This window comes from Pelodiscus sinensis, chromosome 1, assembly GCF_052426305.1.
Source record: "Pelodiscus sinensis isolate ZL-2025 chromosome 1, ASM5242630v1, whole genome shotgun sequence".
NCBI classification, from domain to species: Eukaryota; Metazoa; Chordata; order Testudines; family Trionychidae; genus Pelodiscus; species Pelodiscus sinensis.
In genome coordinates this window covers 144,750,405-144,768,672 of record NC_143052.1, presented here as the reverse complement: position 1 = coordinate 144,768,672, position 18,268 = coordinate 144,750,405, and the positions used below count along the sequence as shown (strand labels likewise).

Below are 18,268 nucleotides of genomic sequence, written 5' to 3'. Positions count from 1 at the left end.
TTATAGAACTAACCTATAAGATTTTGCTTATCAGTTAATGATTAATCAGCTACGCTATTACATCCCTAGATGGTACCGGTAAGTGTAGGGCAGTGCAAAGCTAGGTAGATTCCTCAGTCCCTTGCCCCTCCACTCAGATGCCACAGTTTCAAACACTGCCCACTCCTGCACCCTATATCTTCTGCCCGGACTCTGCACCCCCAGACTGTTCTTGCACCTTAACTCCCACTCAGACCCCACAGCCCCACTCCAACCTGTTCCCCAGCACCCTACTACCAAACACCAAACCGCTCATTTTTGGCCCCACAAAAATCTACTATTCCTAGGTTCCCAGAAAAGTTAATCTAGCCCTGGAGGGAAGCCCTGAGCCTTGGCACTCTCTCCCCACCCTTGTGGAGCTAGAGCATGAGAAAATTGAGGTAAAACTTTCTCTTTTTTTTCCTTCTGCATCTCAATTGGGAGCTATGTCTGTGAGGGTTTTTTCCTCCTTCTCACTCGGGGGGGAGGAGGGGCCACATCCAGGAGGTTTTTTTGTTTTGCATCTCACTTGTGGGTGGCCCACCCGACTGATTTTTCAATGACCCTTAAAAGGTTCTCCACCTTTGTTATATATTATCTCAGTCAAACACTGATTACCCACTAATGCTTTTAGCGAACTTTGCTTTACTATTTAAAATTAAACACATTTTCAAACTAAATGTTAGCCACAGGTTCAGGGGAGGGCAGGTCCTCAACTGGATTTAAATAAATCCATACACTATAAATCCATGCAGGCCATGCTGCTTCTTGCTAAGCAAATGAAAATGTAGACAATGCCTTGGGAAATGGAAGGGAGAGAGGCAGAAGGGAGTGCACTTGTTAGGAACAACTGGTCTGTCATGTAGATTTAATTGTATCAACTTCACTTAAGTATACTTTGTAACTTGGTTTCTGGCAGTTCTGGGCATCCAGAGGAAGGATTTGCCTTCAACATGCAAGCCAGTGATACAATCGCTTTGGCTTACTCTACCTCGCCAATGAATGTAAAGTGAATAGTACAAGGAACAATGTTATGCAAAGGGATGATCTGGTTTTCAATTACACACAGATCTTATCCTAATCTACATGTTTTGTTAGTCTATAAAGTGCTACCAGACCTTTTGTTAATTTTTCATGAGTAAGTAGCCACCAAAAGACAGGAAAATCATCAATTTACACAGGAGATTCTGCTTTACTAAATAGATCATTCCACCAGGCCCCTTTCGCCGAGTACTGCAGCCCGAGGGAACTCATGGGCTAAATCTACACAGCTTCCTTCTTCCGCAAAAGCCTATGCAAATGAAGTGCAGATTAGCATATTGCTGGGCTTCATTTGCATAATTAATTAGGAGTTGTTTGCGCAAAAACCCCTTCTGGCACAAGAGTCGTTCTTCCTCAAAAAAATGAAGAAGAACGGTACTTGCACAAGAGGGCGGTTTTGAGCAAAAAGGAGCTGTGTAGACTGTGCCTTTTTGCACAAAAACCTCTTGCGCAAAAATGGCTCCTAATTAATTATGCAAATGAAGCACAGCAATATGCTAATCCGCGCATCATTGGCATAGGCTTTTGCGGAAGAGAGAAGCTGTGTAGACAGACTTGGAGGGGCCTGGCACTGGCAGCAGGAGTCGGGCCTGCCCCCATGCTCACTGGCAGTGGAAGGAAGTGAAGTGACATGGCCCCAGCCTATTTCATTCCCCCGGCTCCCAGCCACATTACTCTGATTCTGATTGCCAGTGAGTGCAGGGGATAGTTCCTCCCATTTTCCTAAGCTCCTTTCCCAACCTACATGGCTAGGAGTTGGGGAAGTAGAGCAGGCTGGGGCCAAACACTCTACTTCCCACTGCCCTAGGTGAGTGCAGGGGCAGGCCCACTCCCAGGTGCCAGCACCAGGTCCCACCACCAATGAGCAGCAATAGCTATGTCAGCGGGCAAACATCTGCCAACATAGCACTGTCCACACTAGTAAACCGTCAGTGTAACATGTCAGTTAAGGGTGTGTTCTTCCATACCCCGACAAAAGTGTTAGTGAAGACATAGCCTAGTACAGTGATCTAGGAGTGCACATTTCTACCTGGCATGGTGACACTTCATTATAAAATATACCACCAGTTTGGGGCATCTGTTCTATTTTTGGACACAGTGACCAGAGACAGGCACTCTTCGTTCTGAACCACTATGGACAGCGTGACAAGGGTATTTCTACACAGCCCCAGGTTCTCCTTTTAGCTCACTCACTACTCCTATGTCACCTTCTTGCATTTGTTACTCCGATGATTTCCTTCCATTCTCAGCTTTGTGCATGACCTCATACTCTACTCACTGGGTCACATCATTCAATTCCATTGGATTAACTACCAAGCCTAAGCCAAACAACTCCCTAAATCTACTTCACCTCTGATCTTTCATTCTAACTCCACTCTTACATCCTTGTTTTTCCAAAATCTCCTCTTCTTGGACACCCCCCCCTCATCCACTTCAGGAACATCCTATCAGATCATCCAGTCTCCCAAACCATCTCTTCTTTCCTTCCTTTCCATAACTCAGTCTTGCAATTAGGGATGTGAACATGTAGCCCTGTATCCCATGGAGCCACCTTCTCTCCTCCTCCCTCTTCCCTCCTTTCCCCCGCGGCTGCTTCCCACAGAGGCAGCAGTGCAGTGGGGGGAGGCGGGAGCTGGTGCTTAAAAGCCAGCTCCCCACAAGTACCATCTCCCGCCTGCTTCCCCTCCATCTACTGTGTAAATGTGTAACTGCTATAAATTTCAGCAGTTACACATTTACAAAATTAAACACCTTTTAACATCTCTACTTGTAATTCTGATCTCATGCTTGACACACCCAGGTTCATATCTAAAATCCACCCTTTCCACTCTTACCTTGTGTACTGAAACTTCTTCGCCTCTGACTTCCCCATATCTTCCTTTTCCCTGCTCGAGGCTAAAAATTCATTGCTAACTTCCATCTTCCTCTTGATGCAGCTATTCCAACATCATCACTCCTTTCCTTGAATTCCTTCACTGCTTTCTCTCTCCTACATCAAAATCAAACTCCTCATTCTTGCTTTCAAGCCTTTTCAAAATTTCAGACCTGCTTAAACCCCATAATCTTGTGCTCTGAGCTCTATTCTTTTTTTATTCGAGTCCTAAGTTTAGAATTGCTCCTAAATCCTGCATTTTCCTCCTGCAGCCCCACTTACTGCATACACTGATCTTACAAATAATTTTCTATGTGTCTACATTTACATTTTGAGAGTTTTACTTAAAGCATATGGAAAAGGCATGCTATCTTCACATTTCACAAGCAACATGGGAAACATATGACGCTTCTTAAATATCATTATCAAATTATTAATATTGGTATGCACATCAAAATACTGATAAGTGGGGATTATGAACAGCATTATAACTTTACCATTTTAAAATGTGTTTAAAAAGCATTTGCCATAAAAAATTCCATTAAACAATTTCTACATGGCTATGAATGGTCATTAAAGTGATGCATCAACAGCTCTCTCTCTCTCTGATTTACAATATTTTAAAATATTTACAATATCATTCTAAGAAAGTTCCTATGAAATTTCTAAAAGAGCAATATGAGAAGGAAGGAGAGAACGAAAGCACTAAAGTTACAGAAAGTTAACCTACCAAATATGTTGGTGGAATGTCCTTTCCTGGCAATGGGTTTGAGTTCGTTATGCCCCCATCCATATTGCCTGTAATTATCCCAGGCATGCTTCATCATCTGAGGAAAGGAAATACTAGATTCAGTTAATATGGATTATTCATGCATTGTTGTTTCATTTCTTTATCTGAAAATTTCTGTGCCTCACATCAACACAGCATATTGATGGTTATTCTGACTCTATTTCTATCACTTACAATAGGCAGTGAACAGTCTTTGATCCAAAAAAATCTCAACAGCATCTAAAATACTCCAATAAAGAGGAGCAATGCATTGTGCATGCTACAGCAGTGTCAACGGATATGAAACACTGTTTTTTAACCAGGACTTATTGAGAATATAAATAATAACTTAAGTCTATTTTATATCAGTGGGAGCTAATAGGTACGCAGCTTTTCTGAAATTCAGGCCACTGATTTCATTGCCTATATATTGACTTAGGAATGTAAGCATAACGTCCATTTTTAACATCTAAGCTTAAATCTGACTCACTTGGCTAAGCAATAACACAGCAACAATCTACAAATACCCAAAAGGTGTAAGCTTGAAGGACAGCGAGGAGAAAATATTTAGGGGCTGCTGACAGAGCAAGTTACTATGTGGGAAGGCCAGGTATGAGTCTACAGCATACCAGTTTGCCACACAGAGATTTCCATGAGCTCCAAAAGCTGGCTTCCCAGTAGGACAATACCTGAGAAACACTGCTAGAAAGTATTTTTGAGGGAACAATCCTTCACTGTCCCATGGGAAGTGGATTAGATGACCTATATCCATCCTTAGTTACATGAGTCCATGGTATGTATTCTAAAAACAGATCAACACTGCACCAAAGGTGAAGAGAAGAAAGCTCTAGAAAGCCTGCCATTTCATTACAGTTCTTAATTTATGTTAGACATAAATACTTTGCCTATGGCCACAGAGTGAGCCAATATGTAAATTCCTCTAACAGACCTTCTTAAAGCACTCAGGGGCACCACACAAATGAACTCAGTTTTCTACACTCATGCATAAAATTAGTTTTATCTACTTAAAATGGAACATACATCCTTCTTATTGTGTCTCCCACTTTCCATAGGTTTGTAATTCCTTGCTTTACCATTTGTTAAAAATCTAACTTTGTTTTTAAGTGGGCTGGGAATTTCTAAAGTGCCTAAGAAACTTAAATAATTCCTAACAGACATTTTCAAAAATCTCACCAATAATATATACTAATAAACACTATTATTAATTATTTATATTATGGTAGTACATAGGGCTCCAGTCATGGATTAGAGCCCTACGTATCAAGCATCAAGTACATCGGTTTTCTTTACTTTCCTTTGTTTGTGATAATTTTGTTCAAGTCACCTTAGCTTTAGGGAAGCGCTGATGTGGTATATTAGGATCTCTCTTCTGGCAGATAAATGCAATAAGAAAGTGTTACTTGCCACATACAGTAACTGTTGTTCTTCGAAATGTCCCTAGGGGTGTTCCACTTCAGGTGCAAATATGCCTGTCTAACTCTTGATTAGAGATTTTCTGTTAGCAGTGTCTGTTTGACTGGCATATGCATTCTACACTGCCTTGTGGTATGTTCTGAAGGTATTTAGGCACAGACATCTCAGCCTAAGTTCCTTCTCTACCCAAAACTTCAATAAAGAGCTGTCCAAAAGAAAGGGAAAGGAGGATGGGTATAGAATAACTAGAGGAACACACATCTCTTGCAAAAGCTGAGCAACACTTTCTTCCTTCTCAAGCAGCATTCCTGCAGGTGCTCACTCCACTAAGCATTAACCTCACAGGCAGGAAGGAGCTTTGGAATCAAGTCCAAAACTGAAGGCAGTATAGCAGAGCCAAGTGTCACATCAGATCTGGTGAAGTGAACCAAGGCAGAAGTGATGAGACCAGTGACTGAACCTTTTCCATTTCTGAAATAATTTGAGTTGACTCCCTTCTATTGTTTGTAATGCATGTGGTATTCCTATCAAGCAGGTTGATTCTAGGCCTGTAAACCACAGAAATGGAGGGCCCCCAGGTAGGGGTGAAGCATCCGACCTACATCCTGAGGGAGAGAAGAGGGACAGTCAGAAGTATGAATGCCCGTTTGACACAAAGGCGAAGCAGGTAAGAATATTAAGCTTACCTCAGCCAGGTTTGTACTGTGAGGATAGCCCTGAACTTGTGCTGCCTAATCTTCTTCATCACTCTTAGAATTAGTGGAGCTGAAGGGCATGTGTAATCCAGGGAAAGAGAAAAGCATCTCCTCCGTGAGGAAACCTAGGCCTTCTCTTGAGCAAAATGAGAGGCTCTTGTTGCTGAATGCAGCAAACAAATCCACCTGTGGGAAACCCACCTTTGGAATATCCCGTGAAGAATGAGAGTCCAACTCCTACTCATAGTCCTGGAAGAAGTGCCTGTGGTGCGTATCTGCTGTGAGATTCTAGGCTCCAGGAAAGTAAATTGCAGAGATCTGGATCAGATGCGTCATACATCAATTCCATAAATGTATAGCTTTGGTGCACAGGGAGAGGGATCTTGCTACTCCTTGTTGAAGAATAACATGCAAGCCACGTTGCCTATCATGATCCTAACTAATTCATCTTTCAGGAGGGTAGGAACTGAAGGGAAGCCTACTAATTGCCAACTACCTACAACAGACTGATTTGAAGACTTGTTTCCTAAAACTATCATCTGCCCTGATCTGTGAATGTATTAATCCCGTCCATGCATACATTGTCTCTCAGTTATTGTCATAGCTGAGCAGAGGAAAAGGATGCCAATGAAAATACTGCATCGATCCTTCCATCAATCCACGAAGTTCTTTACTTGAAAGGGAACTGTAACCAGTTTGTCCAGCCTGTCCCTAGTTGAGAAACAAGTTCTCCTGAACCAGCCCTGAGAACATTAGAGGTATAATCTTGCAAGCTCAGTCATGAAAACATGCTGTCCAGCATGGATAAAAGAAGATGATTTAAAAAAATTAATTAAAAAAATTAAAAATAATATTTGATTTAAATCAGATGTTATTTTTAAAGTTATCAATAAAATACTAAATCTTTCATTTAAAAATAATAGTTGCAATTTAATCTCATAACAAACATGCTGCACTTACAATAAAGTTCCATAAAAAATGAATTAATGGTTCTAGTCTGTCCATCTTAACGACTAGCCCTTGTTTCTTGTAAGTTTTGGACTTTCCATTTCTGTTTCTCATGCAGACTAAAAAGTAGCATGTATAAAGAAAGAAACAAGCTAGATAGGATTGTTTTAGTTCTGTTCTTATGTGGTGGTGGACATTGGCCAACCATGGCAGAAGAATTAAGGCACTTTCTTAAGACACAGAGACAATATATAGCAAAGGACAGAGGCAGCATAAAAAGAAACAGTGGAGTAGACTGGAAAGAAAAAGGGAAGCCATTATTCAGCACACACGGAGCTTCTTATATTCTCCCACAGTTTTGCCACAGAAAAGCTGTTATGGCTTCTGGGCATAAGACCAACCCAATCTGGGAATATCGTGAAGCAATTCGTTCCCTAGGTAAAAAAGGAAAACAAGTCAAGCAACACAAGAAGATGAGGCAGGGCCTAGCTCTAAGCCATAACGATTAATTAAACTAAACTTTTTTTTTCTAGCAACACCCAACATAGCAAACAGCTTAGGAATTTACTTGTCAAATCACAATTGCACTGAAAGGCAGAGAAAGATCCACTCAGTCATATCCACATCTTCATCCATATAATCCTTATGGCTTGTTTAATTAGTTAACTAAGTTTAGACTCTGTCACCCAAGTATACAATATAGAAAGCTACAGCAAGAGAAATCTAGAGTTGCCAACTTTCCCAAGGGAACCCAATTCTATATTTGTTTTCTCAAAAAACAGATGTGTCAGTGAATTCAATGGGGCTTACTCCACAATTAAGTGCACTCTAAGCACAGTCAGTCTTTGCTTTTTTGGTAACTTGGAATTGGATCTGCATCCCTGCTGAAAAAAATGTAAATGATTAACTGAATAATAGAGTGTGAGAAGAATAGAGAAGAATGACTATTCAAAATCATTTTTTAATTTTGTTTCAGGATCCCATTTAAGCATAAAGACTTAAAACTACCTATCTGCTACAACTTAACAGTCATCCATAAGTATTTTTAGCAGCAGTGCAGCAACTAAACATATTTCAGATAATAAAGTGTGAGTAGCATGCAAAAGATTTGAAACATCAAGGAAAATCACCACCATGAATAGGTTTGTAGTAAGGACCAGGTAATACGAACAAGACACCATAGATGAAGACTGCTCAGTTCATTAATGCCGCAAATTCTCCTTTTCATATTGTTAACAACAAACAGCTATATTGACATGATTGTGTCCTTATGATCACGCTACACTCCACCTGGTAGAGCAGACACTGGCAGAAGGAATATTAGAAGGAACAATGTGCAAGAAATACTGAGGGTATATTTGACAGTTTGATGAGTGGAGCAAGGTACACAATGGTCCAGTAATATGTGCCTGACACACAACAGAAGATGGGGTTGCATATCTTTCAGAAACAAGATACATTGGGAAATGCCTGAAAAAGAGAATATTTTTTAAAAATGGCAGTGCAAGCTGTAATCAACTGTGGACAAAACTTCAGTTGCCAAGTGCAGTTTTTTCCACAGGCAACGCTGCAAATTTAAGTATCATCCTTCCATTTCTTCTCTAAGTATCTTTGCCATATTTGCAACATTTTCTGTGGAAAACGATAACATATGGCTGCAGTGCCCATTTAATGCATCTTTTAGCCAAAAACTTAAATGTCTTTTCCAGGAATAAAAGAAAATGTTGAAGTCACAAAATTCTTCTGTAACAACCATTTTGCTTCAGCTTCACTGAAGAGAGGAGGAGGATCCAAACTAATTCTCCTGCAGAATGTTTGATGGAATTTTGTGGTTGATTGTTTTGAACGATTCTTCACAAATTGGCATATTGTCATAAAATTTTATGAAGAAACCCATGATTAATTGGTGGAAGTATTTCATCCCAAGTATCTAACACTGGATTAGAGATGAATGTAGATAATCAGTATGATGAAACCTATTATCCTTGGATTTAAACAACAGAGAAATTTCTGCTGTATTGCTGATTATTTGGAAGGCACTTCAAGAGACACCGGTGAAAGAAAAACCTCACCAGAAAATTAAACTGCAGGCAGTAAAAAAGCAAATGGATCAAACACTAACTCTGCCTCCTTTTCTTGTGAACATTCTTAACCCCGGATATAAAGGTAGTTGACAAACCTCTAAATATGATGATGATGATGATGCATGGGCAGCTCAAAATCATTCCTCAGTTATGTCAGTTTATAATCAGTAAATGTTTACTAATGATGTTTTGAACAAAGTCACTCCCCTGAATTGGAGGAATCATTAGCCAAGCATCTTAAAACAGAGTTCCTTCAGTTGCTAATAGGGATGTTAAAATGCATAGAAATAACTGTGTAACCACAGAAAATTTCAGCAATTACAGGTTTACACACGGGGTGGTGGTTGGCTCCTGCCTGCCCCTCACCGCGCTGCTGCCTCCTACAAGCAGTAGCAGGAGGTGGAGGCCCACAGGCAGCTCCCCAGGAACCAGTGTGCACCAGGAGCCAGCTTTTAAGCTATCCTCTTTCCCTCAGCCCCCTGATACTGCTGTCTCCGAGTATGTGGCTGGATTTCACGTACTTTGATTCAAGTTTCCCCACCATTCCCACAGTGGGAGGCCAATGGGAGAAAATGCTCCTGTCATCTTCCCTTACTCCTTGTAGGAGCAGGAGACCAGTCACCGACAGGGGCACCCTCTGAATTCCATTTAGCAGGTCTTAACTACACCCACAATCAAACTCTGGTAGATTGATCGCAGTAGGGTCGATCTTCCACTGAGTGAAGACATGAACCTAGACTGTTGTTGTCTCACTCTCCGGATCGTCATCTTGTTGAGATGAGTGGGCTTGCTCATTATCGAGTGACTGCCGAAAGACTGTTGTTCTTGGCTGCTCACGGTGATGGCGTCTTTGAAAACATTTTGTTCCTGGTTCTCCATCAAGACAGTAAAAAGTAGCTTAATGAACTCCTTTCAGAACTTCTCTATATCAAAGGTAGCAGTGCGGGGCAACAGGCAGCCTCTCTGCAAGGGGAGCTAGTTTTAAACTGGCTCCCCTCGCAGACCAGCTCCGCATGACACCCTGAGCTGCTGCCTCCGATAGAGAGGCAGCAGCATGGGCAGGCAGGAGGCTCCCCGGGAGTGAGGCCAGATTGCACTGGCTGCCAGCCCTGCCCTTAGGGACGATAGAATAGTTGAGTAAAGATTTCATACAGTTACTTCACTATTCAATTAAGCGATATCTAACATCTCTACCCTTCACCTCCATCTGCCCAAGACAGTGAGCCCAGTGTAGGGGCATAGGGAGGAAGGGGGAAGGAGGAAAGGTGAGGTCTGCCATGATGAAAAGTGGGAGGAACATGGCCCCCTGCTACTTCCACACCCTCCCTTGGTCCATGTGTTTTGGCACCACTGGCTTGAGATACTAAACTACTAATCTAGTGGGTATCCCTTGTCTTCATGGAAACACCTTAAACTTTTGTTAGTCTGTTGCAGATAAGTCACCTTGTACATCAATAACATCATTTACACTAATAACTTTGAGATGCAATATAATCAGAAATGTAATCTATTATACCCTCTGGCATAAATAATTTGCTTAATGAACATTATACATATATTCTGAGGGGCTGCTATGGGAGACATTGAAGAGAGTTTAGCAAAAGGTATGCAAACAACACTGGCACTTTGTGGCATTCCTGCAAACAAAAAAAACCTAACTATTGCTCTCCAGTAATGGTCTCAACTGGTAAATTTACACTGTACCTTAGTTCTCGATTGCATTAAACTATAAAAATCTATCCGTCTCTCTGTCCAACTCTGTTTTAAGGTTTTATGATGCCAGCCCTTGCCTTCGTATCTGAATACCCTCCACATAAAATATACAGTAATAGAATAGCCTCTACAGCAGGGGTGAGGAACCTTTTTGGGACAGGGGCCACACACAAGGAAGAAGCAAAAAAATAAAATTAAAAAAAACAAAAAAAGACAAACCTCAGTGACAAGGCCCCAATTGAGGAGAAAGACACTCCCCACGTTCTCCTTGCCCACCAGAGCCATGGGGGGGGGGGGAGTTCAACCTAGTAAATTTTCTGTGCTCCAGCCCCAAAGGGGAGAAGCGTGGGAGCTAGAGTGCAAGCATGGGTTCCCCAATGCTGAGGGGGACCCTGAGACTAGGGGACTGTATCCAGGAAAGCCGGGGACTGCAGCCAGCTCCCAGGCCTGAGGTTTCCCAACCTGGCTCTAGAGGACTTCATAAAATCTCTGGCTGTCTTGCTCTTGGGGAAATGGGTGTGGGGATATTTTGTATGTAGTTTGATATGGGTGGTGAAGGGGAGACTTTCCCCAGAAAATGTAGTTTCAAAAGATGGTGTATAATGTACATAACCATTTTGTTTTGTACAAAAGTCACATGCAGTGAATTTTACACATTGTAAATACTTAATAGGCCTGAGACTAGAAGGGATCCTTGCCATCACCTGATCTGTACAACACAAAGCTACAGGAGATTCCTGAATTAATCCCTGTTTAAACTAAGAGCATGCCTCTTAGAACAATATCCAGTCTTGCTATGATGGACAATCTACTACATCATTAAATAAGTTGTTTTAATGTTTAATTATTGTTAAAAATCTTTATCTTATTTCCAGTATTAACTTGTCTAGTTTCAACATCCAGCCACAGGATGTTTTTAATAATCTTCCCTGCTAGATTGAAGAACCCATTTTGTTTACCATGTAGCTACTTATAAACTGTGATCAAATCTCTCCTTAATTTATTTCTGAATAATAATACAACTGAAAGTTATTTCTTTTTATCGGGTTCTGTGTATTAAAAATTGACCCATGGACACTGATGGGCTTAGCAATATGTTGCAAGTGCAAGAGCATACAATCAATCTTCAAACAACCTAAGAGGGCTTGAGTTTTCTATAACTACAATTACTAACAACCTGAGTAAGTAATTTCACTTAAAAACTGCTCTCAGATAGACAGACTCACAATCCTCTTCAGATGTAGGTTCTCTCAGATACCAATCAAAGCAAAGTGTCTGGCAGCTCATTTCCCATACTGTGGGAAAACAACTCTTTTTTCCTTTTTCTGTACAAACAGAAATCAAAATGATCATTCAAGGTCACAGGGTTTTCCGTAGCTCTGGATGACAGATTGCCAATTACAAAGTATTTTGTTCAATAAGTTAGGAAATGTGTCTTTTAAATTGTCAGGTTTACATTAGCTCATATACCCACCCTTAGGCCAATAAAAATCTTCTACCTCTAGTACACGGTGTTACCTTTGTTAGCAAGAGAGCACTTTGGCTATACGTACTTGTATCAGGAGAATAAAGAATCTTTTGAGAGTTTGCAAATTTAAATTGATTCCTTCTCCTATGTTGCCTATGTGGGTTATGGATTTCTTATTTTTCATATTTAAAAATTGGAAAAAAAAATTACTATACTATGAGCTCAACGCTTCAATCTAAATGGAGGAGATACAAAGGGTAAGAGCTGGGGCAAACAAAATATGGCCTGCGGGCCAGATCCAGCCTACCACGCCTCTGGATCCTGCCTGCAGCTGCTGTGAGCCTCAATCAGGCTCCCTGCCTGCCGTAGCCTCAAGCCACTCAAAGGAGCCAATTGTTGGGGTCATATGCATCTAGGCGCAGCATGCCCTTTGTGGGGGGAGGAAGATTTGGCATGCTGCCCCCACCCCCAGCATAATCATTGCAGCACCCATGGGTCTGGGAGGGAGTTGTGACCTTGAGGAGGGAGACGTGTAGAGGGTGATGTGGGGCAGGAGGTGGGGTGCGTAGGAAGCATTTACATAGGCAGCTCCTGACCAGCAGTCCAGTGGGACTCTCAGGCAGGCTCCCTGCTACATTCCCTCCCCTAGGCCAGAATCCTCTCCTGCACCCATACCCTGTCCCAGACACTTCACCCCCTGGCTATACCTCCCTCCTCTACCCCACGTTATAACTCACACACTCTGTATCTCACCCATAAGAGCATAAGAATGGCCGTACTGTGTCAGACCAAAGGTCCAGCTAGCTCAGTATCCTGTCTTCCAACAGCAGCCAATGTGAAGTGCCCCAGAGGGAATGAACAGAACAGGCAATCAAGTGATCTATCCCATCATCCATTCTCATCTGCTGACAGAGGCTAGGGACTCCATTCCTACCCATCCTGGCCACTGATGGACCAATCCTTCATGAATTTATCTAAGTTCTTTTTTTAATGCTGTTGTATTTCTGGTCTTCACAACATCCTCTGGCAAGGAATTCCACAGGTTGACTGAGGTCACCTCTGTTAATGCCACCCTCAGGCTGCTGGGGAGGTAGGGAGACTGAAAGGGAGACTATCCTGCATTCACTCTGGGCAGCTGCAGCTCCTATGTTCAGCAAGACTAGGGCTACCTTTCACTCCCTCTCCACTCCACACATACTTGAGGAAGCAGTGGTTCCTGCATCTTGTGGTGCTGGATCTAGCTCTCTGTTCTAGGTCCACTCAGGTTTTAGCCTATCTACTCCTCCATAGACAGAGATTAACAATCCATCCACTTCCCATGGTAATCTTTTGTGACCCCCCTGGGAGTCTTGACACACATGTTGGGAACCACTAGTGTTAAAAAAGCACAAATTACCCAGAGGCGGCAAAAAGGCACTTTTTTTTTGCAGATATTCATTCCATCTCAGACCCCCTCAATCCTGGGATTTGAGTGAGCAACAAATTAACCACAGGTACACCTTTTTATCTTAGTTAGTATGTAAATACACTTGTCAATTATATCACCCTTTAAGCCCTAATTCAATAATGTGAACACCCATATACTGCATAATCATGAGTATGTGATGAATATAACCATACCCGCCCGTTTACCCAGCTTTTTAGTTGATGATGGCCATTTTCACATCACGAAACTCCTTGAATCAGTAACTTGCAAGGGGGAAAGGATAGGTGAGCCTGAATGTATACTTCAGAGCAAATGGGAATAGATAAGGGGGTAAGGAACATGGTTAACATATAGACGGTTCATGAAAAGTTTCATCCTGGATACAACTGTAGCTTATCTATCATAAGCAAACAGAAGAGGAAGTTTCCCACCCTGTGCAGTAATGATGCTTCTTCGAGGTGTGTCTCTCCCCCCCCCCCCGCATGGGTGCTCCACTTCAGCTGTTGGGCTCGTCCAGCACTACAGGTCAGAGAGTCGTCAGCTGTGGTTCAGCCGGACCGCGCATGCGCAGCAGCACGTGGTATTTGCACCGTTTGTGAGCTTGCACACAAACCGGCTCCCACCAGTTCCTCCGAATCAGATCACTCCTGAAAAACATAAAGAAGAGACTCCAAAGCAGGGAGGAGGGCGGGTCATGGAGTACCCACGGGCGGAGACACCTCAAAGAAGTGTCATTACTGCACAGGGTGAGTAACTTCCTCCTCTTCTTCAGGTAGTGTCCCCGCGGCTGCTCCACTTCAGGTGAGTACAGAGCAGTAGCTTCATCTGCGGAGGTGGGATTGGAGTCAAGAACGGGTTGCTGTGGACAGCACCGTGGAGGCCAGCGCTGATTCTCGGGCAATAGCGTCAACAGCATAGTGCTTAGCAAATGTTATGTCCGAAGACCACGTTGCTGTACAGCGAATGTCTTGAATTGAGACTCCTTTGAGAAATGCCAGTGAGGTGGATGTTGCTCTGGTGGAATAAGCAGTAATTGGTGTAGCTATGGGCCTATGGCGTAAAGAGTAGCATGTTGTAATACATTTCACAATTATCTTAGAAATATTCTGTAAAGACAACGATCAGCCCTTGTTTCTTCCCTCTGAACATAGGAGAAGTCATTGAGATCGATGAAAAGAGTGAGTTCATTCCAGGTAAAAAGCCAATGCTCTGCAGACGTCTAACGTATGCAAACGAGCTTCTTGGGCAGAGGTATGTGGTTTGGGATGGAATGTCAGGAGTATTATAGGCTTGTTTATATGGAACTCCAAATTCACCTTTGGTAAAAAGTTGGGGTGAGGTCGAAGTATTACCCCCTAGTTGGTAAAAAAGGCCGAGAGGGCTGCCAATTCCCCAACCCGTTGAGCTGAAGTTATAGCTAGGAGAAAGGCAACTTTCATGGTGAGAGTAGGAATGCCACATGTAGCTAAAGGCTCAAGTGATGGGTAAGTGAGGATGTCCAAAACTAACTCTAGATCCCATAGAGCAGGGGGCTTTCTGTGCAGGGGGGTGTAAGTTCGTTAGCCCTTTCAGGAAGCGTTTAGTCATCGGGTGAGCCATTATTGAAAAAACTCCAATGGATTGTCTGAATGCAGAAATCTCCAAGAGATGGACCCTGATGGACAAGAGCCCCACGTGGGAATGATATAAACAGAGAGCATAATCCAGGATACAATTAATTGGAATAGACATTGCATCTAGCTCATTGGCCAAGCACCACGAGTGGAAGCGACGCCATTTATAAAGAGTCTTTTGTGAGCAAAGGATTTCTGTGCTATAGAACTATCTAGGAGCCACGCCATGAGGTGCAGTCGGTCGATTTGGGATCGTGCCATAGACAGTCCCTGTTGCGTGAGCAAGTCGGGTCGTTTCAGTAAATGATATGGTGGTTGGCGAGACATTTGTAAGAGGAGAGGAAGACACATCTGTCTGGGTCAAAATGGGGCTATGAGTATCACCATGGCCCTGTCCTTGATTATCTTCTCTAATTCTCTCGGGAGAAGTGGAACTGGAGGAAAGGCGTAGAGGAGATTGTGAGTCCAGTTTATCAGAAATGCATCCCCCATGGATTTCGGCCCCAGGCTGGCTCTGGAACAGTATTTTGGGCATTTCACATTGAGATGTGTCGCAAATAAGTCTATAGTGGGGAGTCCCCACCGCTGAAATATGGAGTGGGTCACCTCTGAGTTGAGTTCCCACTCGTGTTGAGGAAAAAAATGTCTGCCCAAGGCATCTACAATTGAATTGTCCTTGCCTGGGAGGTATGTGCCCATAATGGTGATTCTGTGACTTATACACCAATTCCATAACTTCGTGGCCTCTTTGCAAAGGGATCTGGATCGGGCTCCACCCTGTAAACCGTGGTAGCGTTGTCGGTAAAGACTTGAACTGTCTGTCCACAAATCCTTGCACACGTTGAATACTGCCCTGAGTTCCAGGAAATTGATATGTTGGAGAACTTCTTGTGTATTCCATTGGCCTTGAATGAATTCGCCCTCACAGTGGGCTCCCCAACCTAGGAAAGAAGCGTCTGAAGTAACTTGAACAGTAGGATACAGATGGTGGAACAGGACCCCGGAGAGCATGTTGATTGGAGAAGTCCACCACATCAGGGATTGTCACACCATCAATGGCAACGGCACCTTTGGACTGACGGACAGTGTCTGCGTTAGGCTCTGTATTGTGTGGAATCTTTCTGAAAGAAGATAGGCCTTGGCCGTTATAGACTCTAATCGTGCCCCAATGAACATGAGGGATCTTTGTGGTATGAGTGAGGACTTCGGGAAATTCAGTACGAGGCCCAGATCCACAAATAAGTTTCTTGTGACTTCGGTGGCCCAAAGTGTGTGCTCGTAGGTATGGACCCTGGTAAGACAGTCATCCATGTATGGGAAGATCATGATGCCCTGGCGATGGAGATACGCTGCAACCACCGAGAGTATCTTGGAGAAGATCCTGGGCGCGGATGATAGGCTGAACGGGAGGACCTTGTATTGAAAGTGCTGCGTGCCTATGACGAACCTCAGGAAGTGTCTGTGAGCTGGGTGTATTGTCACGTGAAAATACGCATCTTGCAAATCGAGGGACATGAACCAATCTGCCTTGTTTAATACTGGGAAGATAGACGTTAGAGTCACCATCTTGAATTTGTTTCCTGAGGTACCATTTGAGATTTCGAAGGTCCAGGATCGGTCTCCATCCTCCCGATTTCTTCTAGGTGAGAAAATAATGGGAGTAGAATCCTTTGCTCTGGAACTGTTCAAGCACTGCTTCCACCGCCACAATCTCTAATGAGTCAGAGAACCTCTTGCATTAAGAGGGTCTCATGAGATGGGTCCCTGAAAAGGGACGAGGTTGGGGGAGGAGTGGTGGAGAAGGGGAATGGAGTATCCTAATGGTATTAATTCCAGGACCCAGCGAGCTGTGGTGATGGCAAACCCTCTGTTCTGGTAAGGTCTCAGTCAGAGGTGAAACAACTTCTGTGATTCTGGCAGATATGTTAACGGAATGGTTCGTAGTCCATCGATAGGACCATCAAACTTGCTGCCTGTTGTTCTGAGGATTTGAAGTTCTTCCAGTTTGCGGTCTACACTTTTGCTGTCGTGGTCTACCGCGTTGTTGCTGTTGGTCGTGTTGTCTATATCTGGGCGCCATATACGAGAGGGGCCTCTGCTTGAAGTAAGGTATGTAGTGTTTGCAACGATTAGGGATGTACACACCTCCCTAGTGTTCTTAGGGTAGATCTAGAGTCTCTTCTGGAGTGCAGCACTTGATCAGTTTTTTCCACAAAAAGACCTCGACCTTTGTTTGTAAGTCCTTAGGTACTGATGCCATCTGCAACCAGGAAGAATGCCTCATGACCACTGATGTTGCTGTGGCACGTGCCGCCGCATCAGCAATATCCAGGGAAATTTGCAAGGCCGTTGTTGAGGCTGTGTAGCCTTTCTGGACTACTGCTTTAACGAGCTGCCATTTGTCTTCAGGCAAGTGCTCTAATACTGCTACCATCTTCAAATAATTATCGAAACTATGGTTGGAGAGGTGTGCAATATAATTCGCCATTCTTAGCATAAGTGTGGCGGAGGAATAAGCCTTCCGTCCAAAAAGGTCTAATCGTTTGGACTCCTTGTCAATATTTCTGTGCTGTGATGTCTTGGATTTTTGTTGCGCTGCATCAACGACTAAAGAATTTGGCTGCGGGTGCGTGAACAAGAATTCCATCCCCTTCGGGGGGGACGAAATATTTCTTCTCTGCCCTCTTATGTGTGGGCTGGGATGACACAGGTGTTTGCCAAATATCATCCACAATCTCTAGGATTGCCTCAAAGAGTAGTGCCATTTTGGATTTCTGAGACTGTGGGAGGTTCTTCAGGAGACAATGCTGTTTCAGTTGAACTTCCGCCACATGTAGCTCCTGGTATTCCACCACTCTTCTGAAAAATTCATGAAATTGATGAATGTCGTCTACCGGGGAAGAATCTCCAGGGAAAACGGCATCGTCCAGTGAGGAAGAAGATTGGTCCATTGGAGATTGCACTTGCACCGTTAACATATAGACCGTAAACATATAGGGGCTATGTTTGTTCCAGTGCAGTTACCGGCACTGGTTCCGGTTGTCTCAGAGGAAGAAGAACATCTCCAGATGGTGTAGGTGGTCAAGTGGAAGCCTCTGGTGGCGTTGGTAGCCTGCAGCTGCCGTAAGAGTGACGCTGATGACAGCGTGGAGACCTAGAAGAAGAGTGTCCCGAGGAATATTGACA

General features: G+C 43.3%; 1 protein-coding gene across 4 annotated transcripts in view; it reads right to left on the bottom strand.

Annotated features, from left to right (window-relative positions):
• MAN1A2 (mannosidase alpha class 1A member 2) overlaps window positions 1-18,268 on the bottom strand; it is a 234,973-nt gene that overhangs the window by 164,947 nt on the left and 51,758 nt on the right. For all 4 annotated transcript variants that reach the window (XM_006135741.5, XM_075904629.2, XM_089772094.1 and 1 more), the window contains one exon: window positions 3,663-3,759. In XM_006135741.5, the coding sequence (XP_006135803.3) occupies window positions 3,663-3,759 (97 nt within the window). The remainder of the gene's footprint in view (window positions 1-3,662; window positions 3,760-18,268) is intronic.